The following is a 15,774-nucleotide window of genomic DNA, read 5'->3' as shown; positions in this document are numbered from 1 at the left end:
ATGATAGGTGCACCTGCATACTACATCTACTGACTACTAGAAGTACTAGATGTCAGAGGGAGGACGAATACTAGTGGGTACTACTAGGTTTACTGGTAAAGCTCTCCTGGACACATGATAAAAAGAAAAGGAACGGAGTGTGCGGATACCTAGTAGCTAGGATAAAAATGAATATAAAAAACAAATAACAAAGCCCATCCGCCTACTATCATAAGTAGTACTTGGTAGTTACTCCCACTCCTCTAATTTGATAGTAACAACCGCAAATGGAAACCAATGGGTGGAACGGTCACCTGACTTCGTGTCGCGAAAATCGAGTCGAGTCTCCGCCCGCCGCGCCCGCGCCTTATCTCTTTTCGCCGCTTTGGCTATTCGACTGCCTCTGATTCTACTCACCGCGCTCCTCGATTTCATGAGGCAACCATCTGTACAAATACATCTTAATTATTCTATTCCATACTATATTCATGACTTAATCTTGTATGAATATGCTTTAACGCTCCCAATCCGCCATACATAACCATACCCTCACGCATAAATTATCCGCCCGCCCGCCACTTTGACCACGCGATAAAGCAACGAAAGCACACGATCAACCACAAAACCTGAACGATGCCTACGCCATTCCCTCCTCGAAAAACATCTACGCCCTCTCGGTCAACGCCGGCGAAATCGAAAGCCACGAAACGCAACACCAGCCTTCTCAGTTTCTTCCAAAAGGCGGACGGGCCGCCGAAAGCTACGTCCCGGCAGTCGCGGATCACGCAGTTCGCGACGAAGGCTGAGAAGAAAGATGCAACTGGCGATGCAGGGTCCTCGGGGGTGAGGGGTGGGAATGGGGCTGCTGGTGCCGGGGGTTTGTTTTTGGAGGATGCGAAGAAGGTGGTTAGTTTTACGAATGGAGGGGACTATGTGAGGGAGAAGACGCCCGAGGATATTTGGGAGGAAGAGGAGGAACGGTTTCAGGAAAATGGGGGCAGTGTGAAGAAGAGGAGGGTTGAGGAGGGTATCTCGCTGGAGGATGATATTGATAATGGGAGTGGGGAGGACAAGAAGAAGACGGAGAGCGAGAGTGGCACTGAATCGAAGTCAACTCAGAAGCCGTCTCGGTCAGTCAGCGGGCCATTCATTGATGAATCGGACAGTGAGAGCGAGGATCTGGAGCAGTTCAGGGAATACGAAAATGGGACTGAGATTGAGGCCGGGGTATCGGACGGGAAATCAAACTCGGCAGACGAAACCCAGGCTCCCGCAGTCGATGTCGACACACCACCGGTAAGAGAAGCCACGAGCCACGACGATGATGTTTACGCGAATTTTGACGATCTTGAAGAGGACGAGTTCCGAGGGGAAGAAGACTTCTTAGATGCATTTGACGATGATGAGGATTTCAAAGGCGACATTGGACTTGATGATAGCGGGATTTCGGGTGAAGACTTTGGCTGTGAAGCGCCTGTGTGCCCTGTATGTCAGGCTGTTTTGACAGGCTTGTCTGAGACGGTAAGTTGTGCGGATTGTGTCTCTGGTGCTGGTGGTAATGGTTGTTCTAGGATGTCTCGGTACATGTCAACGATTGTCTTGATGGGAAGCCTACGGAGTCGTTGAAACATGAGCCAGAGGCGGAGCCAGACCCGGACCCGGAGCCGGGACCGGAGTTGAAGTCGAAAGGAATGAGTCTTGCCGACCGGGCTGCTATCGCGAGACCAGCGCAACGTGACCCATATGCCTCTGGCGTCGCAGGAACGAGGTCGGCCTTTTCGAAGCTCATGGCCGGCAACGCGGAAGATACAGCATGGAATGCAGCGGCGGCCAACGAGGTTGCGTCCCGTGGCAAACAGGCTTATCAACGGACGTGTCCGTTCTACAAGATCATCCCTGGCTTCTCCCTCTGTGTGGATGCGTTTCGATACGGAGCCGTCGAGGGGTGCAACGCGTATTTCCTCAGTCACTTCCACAGCGATCATTACATCGGCCTTACGGGGTCCTGGCGCCATGGACCAATCTACTGCAGCAGGCCCACGGCCAATTTGGTGTGCCAGCAATTGAAAGTTGATCGGAAGTGGCTTGTACCACTTGAGTTCGAACAGAAGACGGAAATCCCGGGGACCGGAGGAGCGCAAGTGACCTTGATCGAAGCGAATCATTGTCCCGGGAGCGCCATCTTTCTTTTCGAGAAATCAATGGGATCCGGCCCCTCGCAGAGGACACACCGTGTCCTTCACTGTGGTGACTTTCGCGCCTCGCCGTTGCATGTGCAGCATGCCCTTCTCCGCCCGGAGATCACTGATCCTGCAACTGGCAAGGCTCGCCAGCAACGAATCGACGCCTGCTATCTCGACACTACCTATCTGAGCCCTAAGTACGCATTCCCAGGCCAAGAAGACGTCATCGAAGCTTGCGCGGATCTCTGCGTTGAGCTCGACCAAGACGCCAATGATACCAACGGCCGAGCATTCGGACGACCAGTCAATGGGAAAAGCGGAATGCTGAGCAAGTTTGTTACGGCAGTGACTGGATCCCGCCCGTCTCCAACGCAAGGGAGCCGTCCTCCGGGGCGGTTATTGGTGGTGATTGGAACGTACAGCATCGGCAAGGAACGCATTTGCCTGGGGATTGCGCGGGCATTGAAGAGCAAAATCTACGCAACGCCAGCTAAGCAGCGGGTCTGTGCGTGCCTCGAGGATGCTGAGCTGTCATCGCTGCTGACGGACGATCCCACAGAGGCGCAGGTGCATATGCAAACGCTCTTTGAGATCCGGGCGGAGACGCTGGCCGACTACCTGGACTCGATGAAGCCGCACTTCACGCGGGTGGTGGGATTTCGACCCACGGGGTGGACGTATCGACCGCCAGCTGGAAGAATGCTGGACAACCCACCAGTGTCGGTGGTGCTCAACTCGGCGCATTGGAAGACGCCTTTCTCTGCGAAAGACCTGGTGCCACAGCGGGGGAGTACGCGGGAAAGTGCCTGCTTTGGAGTGCCGTACAGCGAGCACAGCTCATTTCGGGAGTTGAGCATGTTCTGCTGTGCACTCCGGATCGGACGGGTGATCCCCACGGTGAACGTGGGTAGCCGGAAAAGTCGGGAGCGCATGAAGGCGTGGATTGAACGATGGGAGGCGGAGAAACGGAAGAATGGATTGTACCGCGTGGAGGGAAGTCGTTGGTAGGGAATGGACACTACCGTAATCATAACACCTACCAAAGGATCCGGAAGGATTCCTTCCTTAAAGGCGGGTCGGGACATGTTGCCAAATGAGGCAAGTCAGGAGTAGCACTGTAAGTAGTTACAAGTCACGAGCTATGTACATAAACACTTTAGTCATGAGCATTGATTACCTTTAATGCATCCGTAACTCCCGCCTCCCCGGAGTCACGAGATCCAGAATTAGAAAGCAACCATGGCGGTTCGACCATTGGCATCTCTCTCACTGGCTGTATCCCCATTTATCGCCATGGATCCATCCAAAGCATGATCCCTTTGGGGTCAGGATCTCCCACCAACCCCACGGGAATCCTCCAGAGTATCCCAAAAGTATATGCGAACAAAGTTAACAACCGAGCACAAGCGGGGAAGTGCAAGGGGACCGGCGCTACAAATCGGCTGGCAGATCAGTCGCGGCTCAGCAGAGACTCCCGATTTTCCCTTCCGTTGCCTGTCTTTGCCTCGGGGATCCAATGCTGCCCGTCTGCCATAAATATGCTCGGGGCTTCAACTCAAAAATAAGGAGGTGAACCAGTTCAACCATCTTCCTCTCGAACAAGAAAACACTCTTCTTCATCCATGGCGATATTTGAGTGAAGTGGACTAGTTTTGATATCTTTTTCATTCTCCAACCAATTTATTTTTATTAAATATTCATTACCTTATAGTTGCTTATTTCCTTCGGAGGTAAGTTGGTCTTCCTTGGCACCCACATTCCCGGCTGCATTTTGCGGCTGAGGAATTGCTTCTCCCTCATTGCATTTGCCGGTGTTAACATCCGAGCTCAACCAGCTAGATACCTTCCTTCCCCCACAAAAACAATCATGCTCGCCCTGCTCCTGTCACCCTACGGGGCCTATCTGGGTCTAGCCTTGCTAGTCCTCTACTATCTCCTTCCTTATCTACAACGCTCTCACCTTCGTGATATCCCCGCCCCCGGTCTGGCCGCCTTCACCAATTTCTGGGTGCTCCTGCAAACTCGTCGCGGTCATCGTTTCATCGCTGTCGACAACGCTCACAAGAAATACGGAAAGCTCGTTCGCCTCGCCCCCCGTCATACCTCCATCGCCGATGATGGGGCCATCCAGGCTGTTTACGGCCACGGAAATGGTTTCCTGAAGTCGTACGTGCTCCCCTCCAATTTTTTTTTTTTTTTTTTTTTTTTTTTTTTTTTTTCTTACTTTCGTTCCTGGACTATCACTGGCATATGGAACCATTCTTCATCAGAAGCTAATCAACTCCTTGTTCCAGTGATTTCTACGATGCCTTCGTCTCCATTCACCGTGGTCTCTTCAACACGCGCGACCGCGCGGAGCACACCCGCAAGCGCAAGACCGTCTCCCACACCTTCAGTATGAAGTCCATCGGCCAGTTCGAGCAGTACATTCACGGCAACATCGAGCTGTTCGTCAAGCAATGGAACCGCATGGCCGATACCCAGCGCAACCCCAAGACCGGTTTCGCCAGTCTGGACGCCCTGAACTGGTTCAACTACCTGGCTTTCGACATCATCGGTGACCTGGCCTTCGGCGCTCCCTTCGGCATGCTCGATAAGGGCAAGGATTTTGCCGAGATGCGCAAGACTCCCGACTCGCCCCCCTCCTACGTCCAAGCCGTCGAGGTCCTCAACCGCCGCGGTGAAGTCTCCGCCACCCTGGGTTGCTACCCGGCTCTGAAGCCCTTTGCCAAGTACATCCCCGACAGTTTCTTCCGTGATGGTATCCAGGCCGTCGAGGACCTGGCTGGTATTGCCGTCGCCCGTGTCAACGAGCGTCTCCGCCCCGAAGTCATGGCCAACAACACCCGTGTCGACTTGCTCGCCCGCCTCATGGAAGGCAAGGATGGCAACGGCGAAAAGCTCGGTCGCGCCGAACTTACCGCCGAAGCTTTGACCCAGCTGATCGCCGGATCCGATACCACCTCCAACACCTCCTGCGCCATCCTCTACTGGTGCATGCGCACGCCCGGTGTGATCGAGAAGCTCCACAAGGTCCTGGACGAAGCCATCCCTCAAGACGTCGACGTCCCCACCCACTCCATGGTCAAGGACATCCCCTACCTCCAATGGGTCATCTGGGAAACCATGCGCATCCACAGCACCTCCGCTATGGGTCTCCCCCGTGAAATCCCCGCCGGTAACCCCCCCGTCACCATCTCCGGCCACTCCTTCTACCCCGGCGACATTGTCTCCGTGCCCAGCTACACCATCCACCGCTCCACGGAGATTTGGGGCCCCGATGCCGAGCAATTCGTCCCGGAGCGCTGGGACCCTGCCCGCCTCACCCCTCGTCAAAAGGCCGCTTTCATTCCCTTCAGCACCGGCCCCAGAGCCTGTGTCGGTCGCAACGTCGCGGAGATGGAACTCCTGGTTATCTGCGGTACGGTCTTCCGTCTTTTTGAATTCGAGATGCAGCAGGAAGGCCCCATGGAGACGAGAGAGGGTTTCTTGAGGAAGCCCCTCGGACTGCAGGTCGGTATGAAGCGCAGACAGCCTGGTTCGGCTTAAACGAGTGGTTGTGTTGTATCCGCAAATGGAGATATCCGGAAGAAAGGTTAGCCGTCCGTCCCCTGTGCATAGAATATTTCCCGGAGAAAGGGGTGGGCGCGACGATGGAAGAGTTTCGATTCTGATGTATATGTATAAGCGAGTTGCGAGAATGGATTAGTATATATTTACATAGCTAGCATTCATACATGCAATGAATGACATGATGAGATGATCAATTTCATTATTGATATTTTTCTTGACACGCGTCTATTCATACAGTGGTGGTTTCTTTTCCTCTCAACGCTCACACTGAAAACAACCTGAACATATGATCCATCACATGTCTGAGCAACAATCTTTCGACGACACCATCCTAAAATCCCAATATGCAAAGCAATAATATGTCACAAGTATTCACATTATGGATTACACTAATAGCTTAGCAGAGATAGGGGGGTTCGTGATCATAGCTGCGTAGCATATACACACAAAAAGAAGAAGAAAAGGTCCACCCCCCATTCATCATCATCAAGAGACACATCCCAATATACATCTCATGCAATCCTCCAACTCACTACCAACTCTTCGGTCCAAATGTCTGCCCTGCCGGCAAGACCTTCTGCACCGCAGTACCCGCCATATCCATAGTAGCACCGGTGATACTAGTACCCCACCAAGTCGGGAAACTAGTACCGGTCAAATCGAGGGTCAAGAAAATGAGGATGGTACACAGATCCAACCCGACATCCAGACCCGCCGAGAGGACATAGTTGTAGTGCATCCACCAGCCGCGCCAGCGGTCCCGGATGTACTTGTTGAAGACGATACCCACCAGACCCCAGGTGAGATAGTTGAGGGGGGTGGCGGGGGGAATCAGACCCGCACCGCCGAAGATGAGCGGGGCGCTGAGGAAGCGGATCCGGCTCTTGGGGTACATGCGTGCGCCGATGTAGATGAGGACGGGGAGGATGGCGCCAGCGAGCCAGAACCACATGAGGCCAGAGTAGAGTTGGCCCGGGGAGAAGATGCGCTGGGGGCCGATCAGACCCCAGATCACGGAGGCTTGGTAGAAGACACGGCCGTTGGGGCAGCTGTAGTTGTCTGCTTGGGTTTCGCTGCAGACGTCTTTGATGGTGGCGAGACCCCAGTTCATCACAGCGATTTGGACGACGGAGGACCACAGAGCGGCGATCATTTGGGCGGCGAAGGTCACTCTTGGGGGAAGTTTCATGTAGTGCGCTGGGTAAGGGTTAGTGGGTTGAGTATGGCTTGTGGGGGTGAGGGATGGGTGCTTACCTAGTTTCATGTCCTGGTTGAAGTAGAGTCCTTGGTACATGCTCATGTAGCCGTAGGTCTTGAACAACATCATGGCCATGGGCTTTCCGGGCTGGATGTAGCCGACAATGAACTCCGTCAAGACGTTCAGACCGATGGCGATGTTGGTGGCGGCTTGCACGATACCAATTGGCACGTACCACACCACAGCCATGATCAGAGAAACGAAGAATGCCCACCAGCTCAGGTGAGTGGGGTATCCCAGGACCATGCCCAAACCAATTCCAATCATGATCAGGGTGACCGCGGCATACCACCAGAGGGGCACCGGCTTGTACTTGGACATCAGGCGGGCGTGGACATCCTCCTCTTCCTTGCCAAAATTGCGGAAACGCACCCACAGTTCTTTACCGTGGAACAGACCGGTGTGAATGAGAATAGCAATGATGGTCGCAAATGACAGTCCGTAGCAGAGACTGAAGGTGGTGGATAGGAAGAGTGGCGAGTATTCCTTGTACGCCTGAATATTGAGAGTGAAGTCACTGTTCATGATTCTGGACACATTGTATTGCGCACCAGTGTTGTCGTAACTGTTCGAATCGCTCATAGGCAAGTACTCGAACCACCACATGCCGCTGTAATGCATGCCAATGGTGACAATCCAGAAGAAGATGAACATACCAATAAGGGTGTTGGCAATGGCGTGCCAAGGGGCGATCAGGGGACTGAAGTTGAAGCCAGAGATTTGCGTCCAGTCAAAGGTCATAGGGATCAGAGACAGGCCGGTATCACCGCCAAAGAGCTGGTTGATCACGGCATTTTGGGGTTTGATCCAGGTCACCCAGGCGAAGACACTGAGGAACGGGGCGATAACGCCGGGGATCCAATACCAGCAGAAGGACCCGATCATAACGTAGAGGAAGAAACGGTACTTGCCAATCCTCCATCCGGCTACCTTGCTGGGATCAGGCCTGCTGTGATCATGAAGCGCCGAGAACAGGGTGCAGTTGATCAGATTGGAAGGCCAAATCATGGCAGCTGGAGTGACCAGGAAGCGGTGGAAGAACCCAGCCATACCAAACCCGAGCATCTGAGTCGAGATACACATGAAGATCTCAAATGCCCATCCGAAACGCTGCTTGTAGAAGGCACGCTGGGCCAATAACACGTCAGTCGCATAAGCAGCACCACCACCAAAGGTAGCATTGGCCATGACGACAATTAGACAATGTTCCTTCTTGCTGAAGGGACCGGGGTTCGTGTTGCACTCGATTCCAAAGAAGCGGAACTTCTTGCTGGGAATGAATTTCGCCCATGCGACACCAACAGGGTAGGCGACAACCTGGGCAACGTAGGAAGGAATAACAATGTAGGGGTCACGCATAGAGAACAGCATGTTAAGCGCCGAACCGATAGTCGCAAAGATCAAACCAATGGTCCAGGCACGAAGGGTGTTGGTGTGCCCTCCTTCATCGTAGTTGGGCACGGCCGCACGCACCTCGGGGTACGGCGAATTATCGAGGAGCTCCTGCGTGATGCCCACGCGGGCACCCTTGTCATCTGTATGAAGGGCCTCATCAATTTCATCGGCAATATCGTCGGGAAGGTTCGGATCCCAATGGTGCTGCTCCTTTAGGTTCTTGAGATGGACGGTGGCTGCCTCCGGGGAGGATTCATCAGCCACCGCCGTGCTGAAAGCCTGCTCTTTCTCACTCATCGCGGCAGTCGACGAGGGAAAGCACGAAGAAAGGCTTGGGGGAAATTCAATGAAGATTATAGAGCATGCGCGGAACTCTTCCACTGGTTCAGAGGAGAAAACAACGGAATCTGGAAATGGGGGGCGGATGAAAGCATCATATAACCACTCAGTTTACCCTCTGCTGGATCGCAACGACAAGAGGCGCAAATAGAGCCGACGGTAACCCGACGCCTTATCGGACTAGTAAATAAATTAAACGAGCTGGTGGCGTCCACTGATTGCGGGAGAGTTTATCTCTCCAGTTATCAGTTACCCCAGTCTGTTCGCCATGTTCCGATGTAACCTGAATGTGTCTTAGCTTTGGTAGTAGTTGGATTGGACTTGGAACCAGTCGTGCGTTAGCTAGTAGATGCAGCCAGTGGCGGACTTGAGTGCACATTCGCCATTGTCAGCCCATGCACGACATGCACGGCCCTCGAGGAATGCTTCCATCCCTACCCTCCTTGCAATTTGGCTGCCTAGGAAATTTCAGATGAGCGAGTCTCATAGTTTCGCGCAGACCCGATAAGTTGCACCGAAGCGCATAAGGCGCGCCCCTCCGGTGAAGGAGCTAGCCCCAGAACCTAAAAATTGGGGCAAAAGGAAGTCTACTGTCCATCGTCCGGTCCGGTGAGCCAGCTGAATTACTACTAGTACAGCGGAAGAGCTCGATCGCAGTCGACCCAGGTGGGGATATGATCATTCGAGCGTTCTCATTGACGGGAATTGACACGCGACCAAAGGCACACGTGCACTTGATTCGGCGAATAAACCAGGAAAGAACAAGCTACCACTAGGGTGCCTGCAATAAGTCTGAAGGGGGAGGGGGGAAAGGGTGCCCTTGACCGGAGGTATGTCTCGGACGTGAGCGAAAGGATCGGGGGTTGGGGTGGTGGCAAGATGGGAAACGAGACCACGCAAGTGGTTGTGTTGGACGAAGAGGGATCCCAATGCAAACCAGTGCCTAAGAGATAAAGAAAAGATTACCAACGAATATCGGCGGAAAAAGCAACGCTGATACGGCGGCAGCAGAAGGGCAAGACATTATGGACACTTTCCCCGGGTCTGGTCCGGCGGACTAGCCCCTTTTGCACCAGGCTTGTTTGCGATAAGCTAGCGAAGCGCCGGCGGGCTTCACACGGCGAATTGGCTGGCGCAAATGTATTCGAGCTATCGTCCACACGGCTTCAGCGAAAGCCAATCGGGGATTGTCTGGACTTGGCAGTGGTCTAGCCGAGGTTTTTCCTTGGATGTTCTTTCTCGCATCGCGTGGCATTCTTCGTGTTTTCCTCTTTCCCGTGCAGAATTCTTGTCGATCGACTCGGTCGCGCCGTGGACTGGGGCAAAAGGTCATCCAGGTGTGTATCGAAACCACTCAGCACGAAGATCGCATTTACACAGTGACATGACGAGGACCACCGTTTGCTCCTGCTCTTCCGTTATCATGCACTAGTCCATGACAAACCAGCCTCGACCATTGGACAATGCGCGGACTGTTTTTGGGGCCGGGCGGGGACGGAGGATGAACTGGGACTGATAAGCAGCTGAGCACTTCTAGACATTGAATGGACACAGTCAATTCCCCAGATTGGTCCATGTCAGACTAGTCGCAGACCAAGTGTATCATATCGACGTAAATTAAATTAGCACCTGCCTTCTTCTGCTTAGTTGGATGGTGTGAAAGAGCCCTATCCACGCCGTCGTCTGCCACTAACGGCACGGCGGGATGCACCGTCCCCAGTTAGCCTTCCGGGCTGCATGGAAACATGGAACATGGCATTTCACCATCAAGAGGGGGTAGAACCTCATTCTCGAAACATCCCCCCTGACTATTAAAGGATTGTCCCCCTTGCTGATGCCATGTAACCCCGATTTAGTGCGTGTGTGTGTGTGGCAGGGGTAGTTAGTTGACCAAGAGCAACACGAGTCAAGTGAGAAGGGGGAGAAAGAGGAAGGAGGCGAAATGGAAGAAAGAAAGAGACAACAACCGGTTTAGCCTGGGATCACTTGACCGCTGGTTATCCTTCCTTCCATTTAGCCCCAACGGCCTGACTGACTGCCCGATCTCCTTCGTTTCACAATTTCTCTACTGTACGTACCTGTCTATTCCCTTTGCTTTCCCTGCCCCTCATCCACCCCCTCCCTTTCGAGGTGCCTGTGCACTTCTCCATAGTTCGAACGCATTTTCATACTTTCTATCTAAGCGAGCCTTCTTTTGCCGAGAAAAAAGCTAGGCGCAGCCACTGGAAAGCCACCAGAGGGCCGAATGGAGTGCTGACTCCTTGGCATGTAGCACGAAGATTGGCGTATCAGCCGATAACGCGAGGGGAAAAAAGTAATCTCGAAGGCAATAAGATTGGATATAAGACCAGAGCCAGCTAATTCATGAATCATGGGCTCACCACGAACCACTGACATGAGTTAATATCGACCGTTGCGCTACATCTCCAATCTAGCCCTTTTGCTAGATAGACTAGAAGCCCCGATCTGTCGTGGATACCGCGTCTAACAAATACAAGGTAGATAATGTAATATCATATAGCAGCCATGATTACAGGGGCATGCACACCCATATACGACGACCAGGCACTCAGACGTCCGGTAGGTCCTCTGCATATGCCAGGTTTGCTTTAGCTCACTGGACTACCCGGGGCTCCGTTGGGTCGACCGGCTGGCTTGAACCTTATGCTTCTCCATCCCATGATCTGGCGTTTCCTGTAGCCCCCCCCCCCCCCCCTTCTTCTTTTATCTCAAGACTATTGGTGGGTTATGTTGGCTATAGGAATCACGCGATAGACTGCCCGTCACTTCACCCCTGTAGACTGATCGAATGATGATCTGGCGTCGAGGGTTCAATTCGGGCGTAGCGGTGTTCGGATTTTGCCATCATGGGCGTCCATCCTGATTCTTTTTTCATTTTCATTTCCTTTTCTTTGCTTTCGCAGCTCGCACGGAGATCAGCGACTTACAGCGGTCCATACGGTTCGGTGGGAGCGAAGAGAAACTCATCTGTCAACGCCCATTCAAAATCTGCCTGGAATTGCTCGTCAAAATACGAGAAATCTGGCCGGTCCGTAGAGCCTCCAGGCGCGGTCCCTGAAGTCCCTGGATTATCGCGGCTTGCATCGGTTCCTATCGTACATGAGAGATGCGTCAGTAACCGCGCGTATCTGCTATCAGGATGCGCATGGCCGTACCTTCTGGGGCATTGCTTTGGGAACTGGCCGTGCTATAGAACAGGGGGTCGAACTCTTCTCGCCACCACCACACCGTATCGATAACAGGACTGACAACCAACCGGCTGCGAATCCGAAGCGCGAGGTATTCACTCCCATCTGCCTTGCGGAACGCTTTGGTGCTATTCCATAGTTGGCTTAATACCATGACCGTCTTGGCCGCGATATCAAAGTTTTCAACTGACATTTGCTTGGCCAAGTTGATTGCAGTGAAATAAGATGACTTAGCCTTGTCAACATCCATGGTAGCCCAATGTGGGCCTTTCAGTACCCGTAAAAGGGCCGAGGACGCTAGAAGCAGGGCATAATTCATCTGGATGGGAGAAGTAGCAAAGCCGGCCATGCTTTGTCCCAGATTGTGTATGCTACTAATGGTGTCACAAGCGGCTGTCGTCAGAGCTGCAAGACAACCTGATGAGAACGAATTGGGATTTCGGAAGAGATGGAATATTTGGATACTCAAACGACACATGCTCGTAGCAAACCTATCGTACGCTATGATGCATTAGCTTCTGTGATAGCTGACACAAAGATGAACAGGTTTACCTGAGAACGCCTGGGCCTCCAGATCAAGCGCTTGGTCATCATACGCCCGTAAGAGTATATCGAGCGATCTCTCTTGTTCAGGAGATATGTCCCGAACCCCGAGCTCCAGTACTGCTGTACTACAGCGAGTTTTCAGATCCTCACACTTCAGTTCAAGTACCAACGACGGAGAAATCCTCTGAAACAACGAATGTTTCATTTCGCCGTCGGGTTCTAGATTCTTCAAAGAGCGAGGGGGTTGTCCTTTTATTACACACGCACTATACCCTTTTAGCACCAAGGATTGAATATCCTGCACCAAGAACATACCGCTGATAAACGATAACGCAATGAGCCCAAAGCTCTGATCGTCTGATCATTTCTACTTCTGATGGGGCAGGAAGTCTCTTTCTCTTAGAAAACTCATGACTGGACATCGGGATATGTAAACCGTTCTGCATGGCAATGTGTAGAAGCATGCCGCTTAATGGGAACGTCACGTCCGCCATATTGGCATCTTTCGGGAATGGCCACGTCAGAACTAGCAGCAGCCCTTGAATGCTGTGCCACGCTGAGCTTCCCGATACAATCGAGAGGAAGGCCATTTCGTTCACAGTGCGTGCAAGAGCGATTAGCAAGGTTGGGTTTTTGGAATAGGTTCGGGATGCAATCCCGACTATTGACCAAAACAGAAATGGTGACTGCGTATAATACACGTTTGGTGTGGTTTCTGGATCAAGGATTGGAAGGAAGGAAGCATATTGATGGAAGAATCTGTTCCGCATCAGAAACGCCAGGAACGATACTTTCGGGCAGAGGTATACTCACATCTGGAAGAGCTCGTCTATCTCACTTCCGGTAAGGTAAACGTTGTTCAGCGAACGGGGCTCTGTTGCATCAGTGGCACGTACACCAGAAACCATCTCTGGCCCTGGTAACGACGGTCCTAGTCCAGGGGAAGGTAATATGTGTTGCGAACCTTCGACCGGGGATGTATGCGACTGAGCATGGAAGATCAAGTCGCCATCGGCAGTTGCTTGGTTAACTCCCATCTCAGCCGCGGCCGTTAGCATCGCGATGGGCGAGGGCCGAGAAGGGTCAGGTTGTGTATATCTTAATCTTCGTCGCAGCTCGTCTGTCTCTTGCTCGAGCTCGGAGAGTCGCCTGTTGTAAATAGGTCACACTTGATCCTCATTTGTTCCTGACAAGTATAGATTCAACCTACTTGCGTTTATGTTCCCGGCGAAAGGGATCCGATATAACGCATTGGATGTTCAGCTTTGAACAACGCGAGCATGCCTGACTGGGATTCAAGTAGGCGTCACATTTTGCCTGCTATTCAGTTAGAGACAGTCATTTTGAGATAAAGAAACTCATTGATGTCATTATAAAAAAAGACACTCCTGCGTTCATATTTCATACCTTCTGCTGCCTACACTCAGTGCAAGCCTTTTTACCTCGTTTCACCGATGGCGAAGGTCTATCATCCAACCATGTTAGTACTGGTTATATAAGAGGGTTACGATAACCCACGTTCGCTCGCTAGATGTCATTGCAAATGATACGTCTTGCATGCGGGCTCGAGCTCTATGATCCGGTGGCTCATGCTGCTGTTGTTGCGATGATGAATGTTGGAGACGCCGGCGGCCAAGATTTGGCTCCGGAGCAGCACGCGGAGATAGCGCCACTCTAATCTCCGATAGAGAGATAAAAGAAGAAGTCGGAAGTCTTGGAATGTAACAACTTACCTGACAAAGTTAGTGAAAAGCCAAGATATAACGGAGACTTATGATTGTTATTTAGTACTATATCAGCTCTCAGAGTAATCGAAAGTGCTAGGGGCCTAGCTGCCAACAAACATGACGGTTAGTAATGCTGAGGACTGACTCCGTCGCGTCATTACCCGACAAAAATATATAGAGGCGTATCCACACGCGATGGAAAGATGCTTTGGTGATTTGAACTGAGAATGACGGGCCTATCCATTACCAGTTAAAAATCTAACCAAACTGATTCTTGCTGCCTAGAGATCCCCAAATGCTTCCATTGGGAACTCTTGGCCATCAAGCCTTGTTGTGCCGGAACCGGCTTTATGAATCACGGGAACCGGGAAGAAGGCGTATTGTCATTGGCCCATATCCCGGTACCGGCTTGTGCTTATCGCTATCGCTGAGACTCTTGGCCTGCAAATCCAATCATTCACCTGCAACCCAAGGTTGGGATTCATTGATATAGTATAGTACTATTGTATGCGAAGAGAAGATATAGAACATACATTTCATTCTCCACTGCAATGGTCGTCGGCGGAATTCCAGCATTGATATATTCATGAAGCGACGGAAATGAGTTATATCTTGGAACAATGATTGACAACACCAACTGCATACATAGTATCCTTATGCTGCCAAGAAAATTACTACTTTACCAGACATAGATAGTAATAAAACGAGGACTATCCTGCTAGAAGGGTGCAATGCATTGGAACTTCTCGCGATGCTCAAACGTATGCTCGCACGTATGCGCCCCTTCACGCAGATGGTATGTCTGCTAGGACATTCTCCCTCAACAAGGGAAGGATACCCCGATTACCATAGCTCCTAAGTATTTGCCCCCGTCATTTGGCTACAGAGCTCATGGCGTGAGATTAGTCCCAGTGGCCTGGATCAAATGTCAGCTTAAGATGAGGTCATCAGAAAGCCACATGCCTGAACCACCATCAACAGTAACACAATCTGCCTCCCTTTTCCTTCCAACCCCTATGGTTGCTGATGCGGCCAAGCGCATATGTAGCGTACCACCCCTTTGGTACAGTACTGTAACCCTTCAAGTGACACGATTGTAGATCGGGTCGGGACGCATGGGTAGTGGCTTTCCCACTGAAGACCTGCAAGTTGCCGGCCAGGTCTCTAGACCTAAGATTCTATATCAGACCACATTCTTGGCGAAATACGATGTTACTGTGCCACAGACGCACCAGAAGGTTGCTGCTACATCGAGTGATGTGACGTGACACTGCAGAAGGTGCTTGCGTGTCTTTTAGGAATGTTGCAGTAGAAGCACTCGCGTGCTCGTGGAGCAGAGCGTTCTTTGTAGACGAATATAGACGTTCCTGAAGGCGTCCCAATATTACAACAGCGCCCCACCGTTGGATTCGCAATGGAGGTTGCTTTGAGCTGTCATCCCCCCAATTAGTCTGAGTAAATCGTCATTTTTTCCAAGGTGCAATTACCGGACAATGAGAGAATTGATGTGGATCAGTGGCCGGGGAAAGGTGGGGGGGGGGGGCGCGTTGTAAACATAGCAAAGT

General features: G+C 51.9%; 4 protein-coding genes across 4 annotated transcripts; 2 read left to right on the top strand and 2 right to left on the bottom strand.

The window, feature by feature from the left end:
- Positions 1–612: 612 nt before the first annotated feature.
- On the top strand, positions 613–3,170 carry BO85DRAFT_487564 (DNA cross-link repair protein PSO2; the record flags this gene model as incomplete). The annotated part of the gene is made up of 2 exons (XM_025663466.1): positions 613–1,500; positions 1,551–3,170. The coding sequence occupies 2 exons, from the start codon at positions 613–615 to the stop codon at positions 3,168–3,170; spliced, it is 2,508 nt and encodes an 835-aa protein (XP_025515659.1).
- A 776-nt stretch (positions 3,171–3,946) lies between these two features.
- BO85DRAFT_448837 (cytochrome P450) lies at positions 3,947–5,929 on the top strand. Its single transcript, XM_025660034.1, has 2 exons — positions 3,947–4,328; positions 4,457–5,929. Exons 1-2 carry the CDS (start codon positions 4,030–4,032, stop codon positions 5,709–5,711), a joined length of 1,554 nt encoding a protein of 517 aa, XP_025515658.1. The 5' UTR covers positions 3,947–4,029; the 3' UTR covers positions 5,712–5,929.
- Positions 5,930–6,267: 338 nt separating this feature from the next.
- On the bottom strand, positions 6,268–8,685 carry optB (small oligopeptide transporter, OPT family; the record flags this gene model as incomplete). Its single annotated transcript, XM_025658650.1, has 2 exons — positions 6,268–6,932; positions 6,990–8,685. The coding sequence occupies 2 exons, from the start codon at positions 8,683–8,685 to the stop codon at positions 6,268–6,270; spliced, it is 2,361 nt and encodes a 786-aa protein (XP_025515657.1).
- A 2,986-nt stretch (positions 8,686–11,671) lies between these two features.
- On the bottom strand, positions 11,672–14,020 carry BO85DRAFT_487561 (C6 zinc finger domain protein; the record flags this gene model as incomplete). The annotated part of the gene is made up of 8 exons (XM_025663465.1): positions 11,672–11,838; positions 11,904–12,437; positions 12,489–12,748; positions 12,798–13,241; positions 13,296–13,631; positions 13,693–13,799; positions 13,890–13,947; positions 14,001–14,020. 8 exons carry the CDS (start codon positions 14,018–14,020, stop codon positions 11,672–11,674), a joined length of 1,926 nt encoding a protein of 641 aa, XP_025515656.1.
- Positions 14,021–15,774: the final 1,754 nt, after the last annotated feature.

This window comes from Aspergillus piperis (assembly GCF_003184755.1).
Source record: "Aspergillus piperis CBS 112811 unplaced genomic scaffold BO85scaffold_8, whole genome shotgun sequence".
NCBI lineage: Eukaryota > Fungi > Ascomycota > Eurotiomycetes > Eurotiales > Aspergillaceae > Aspergillus > Aspergillus piperis.
This window is presented reverse-complemented; position numbering and strand designations above follow the sequence as displayed.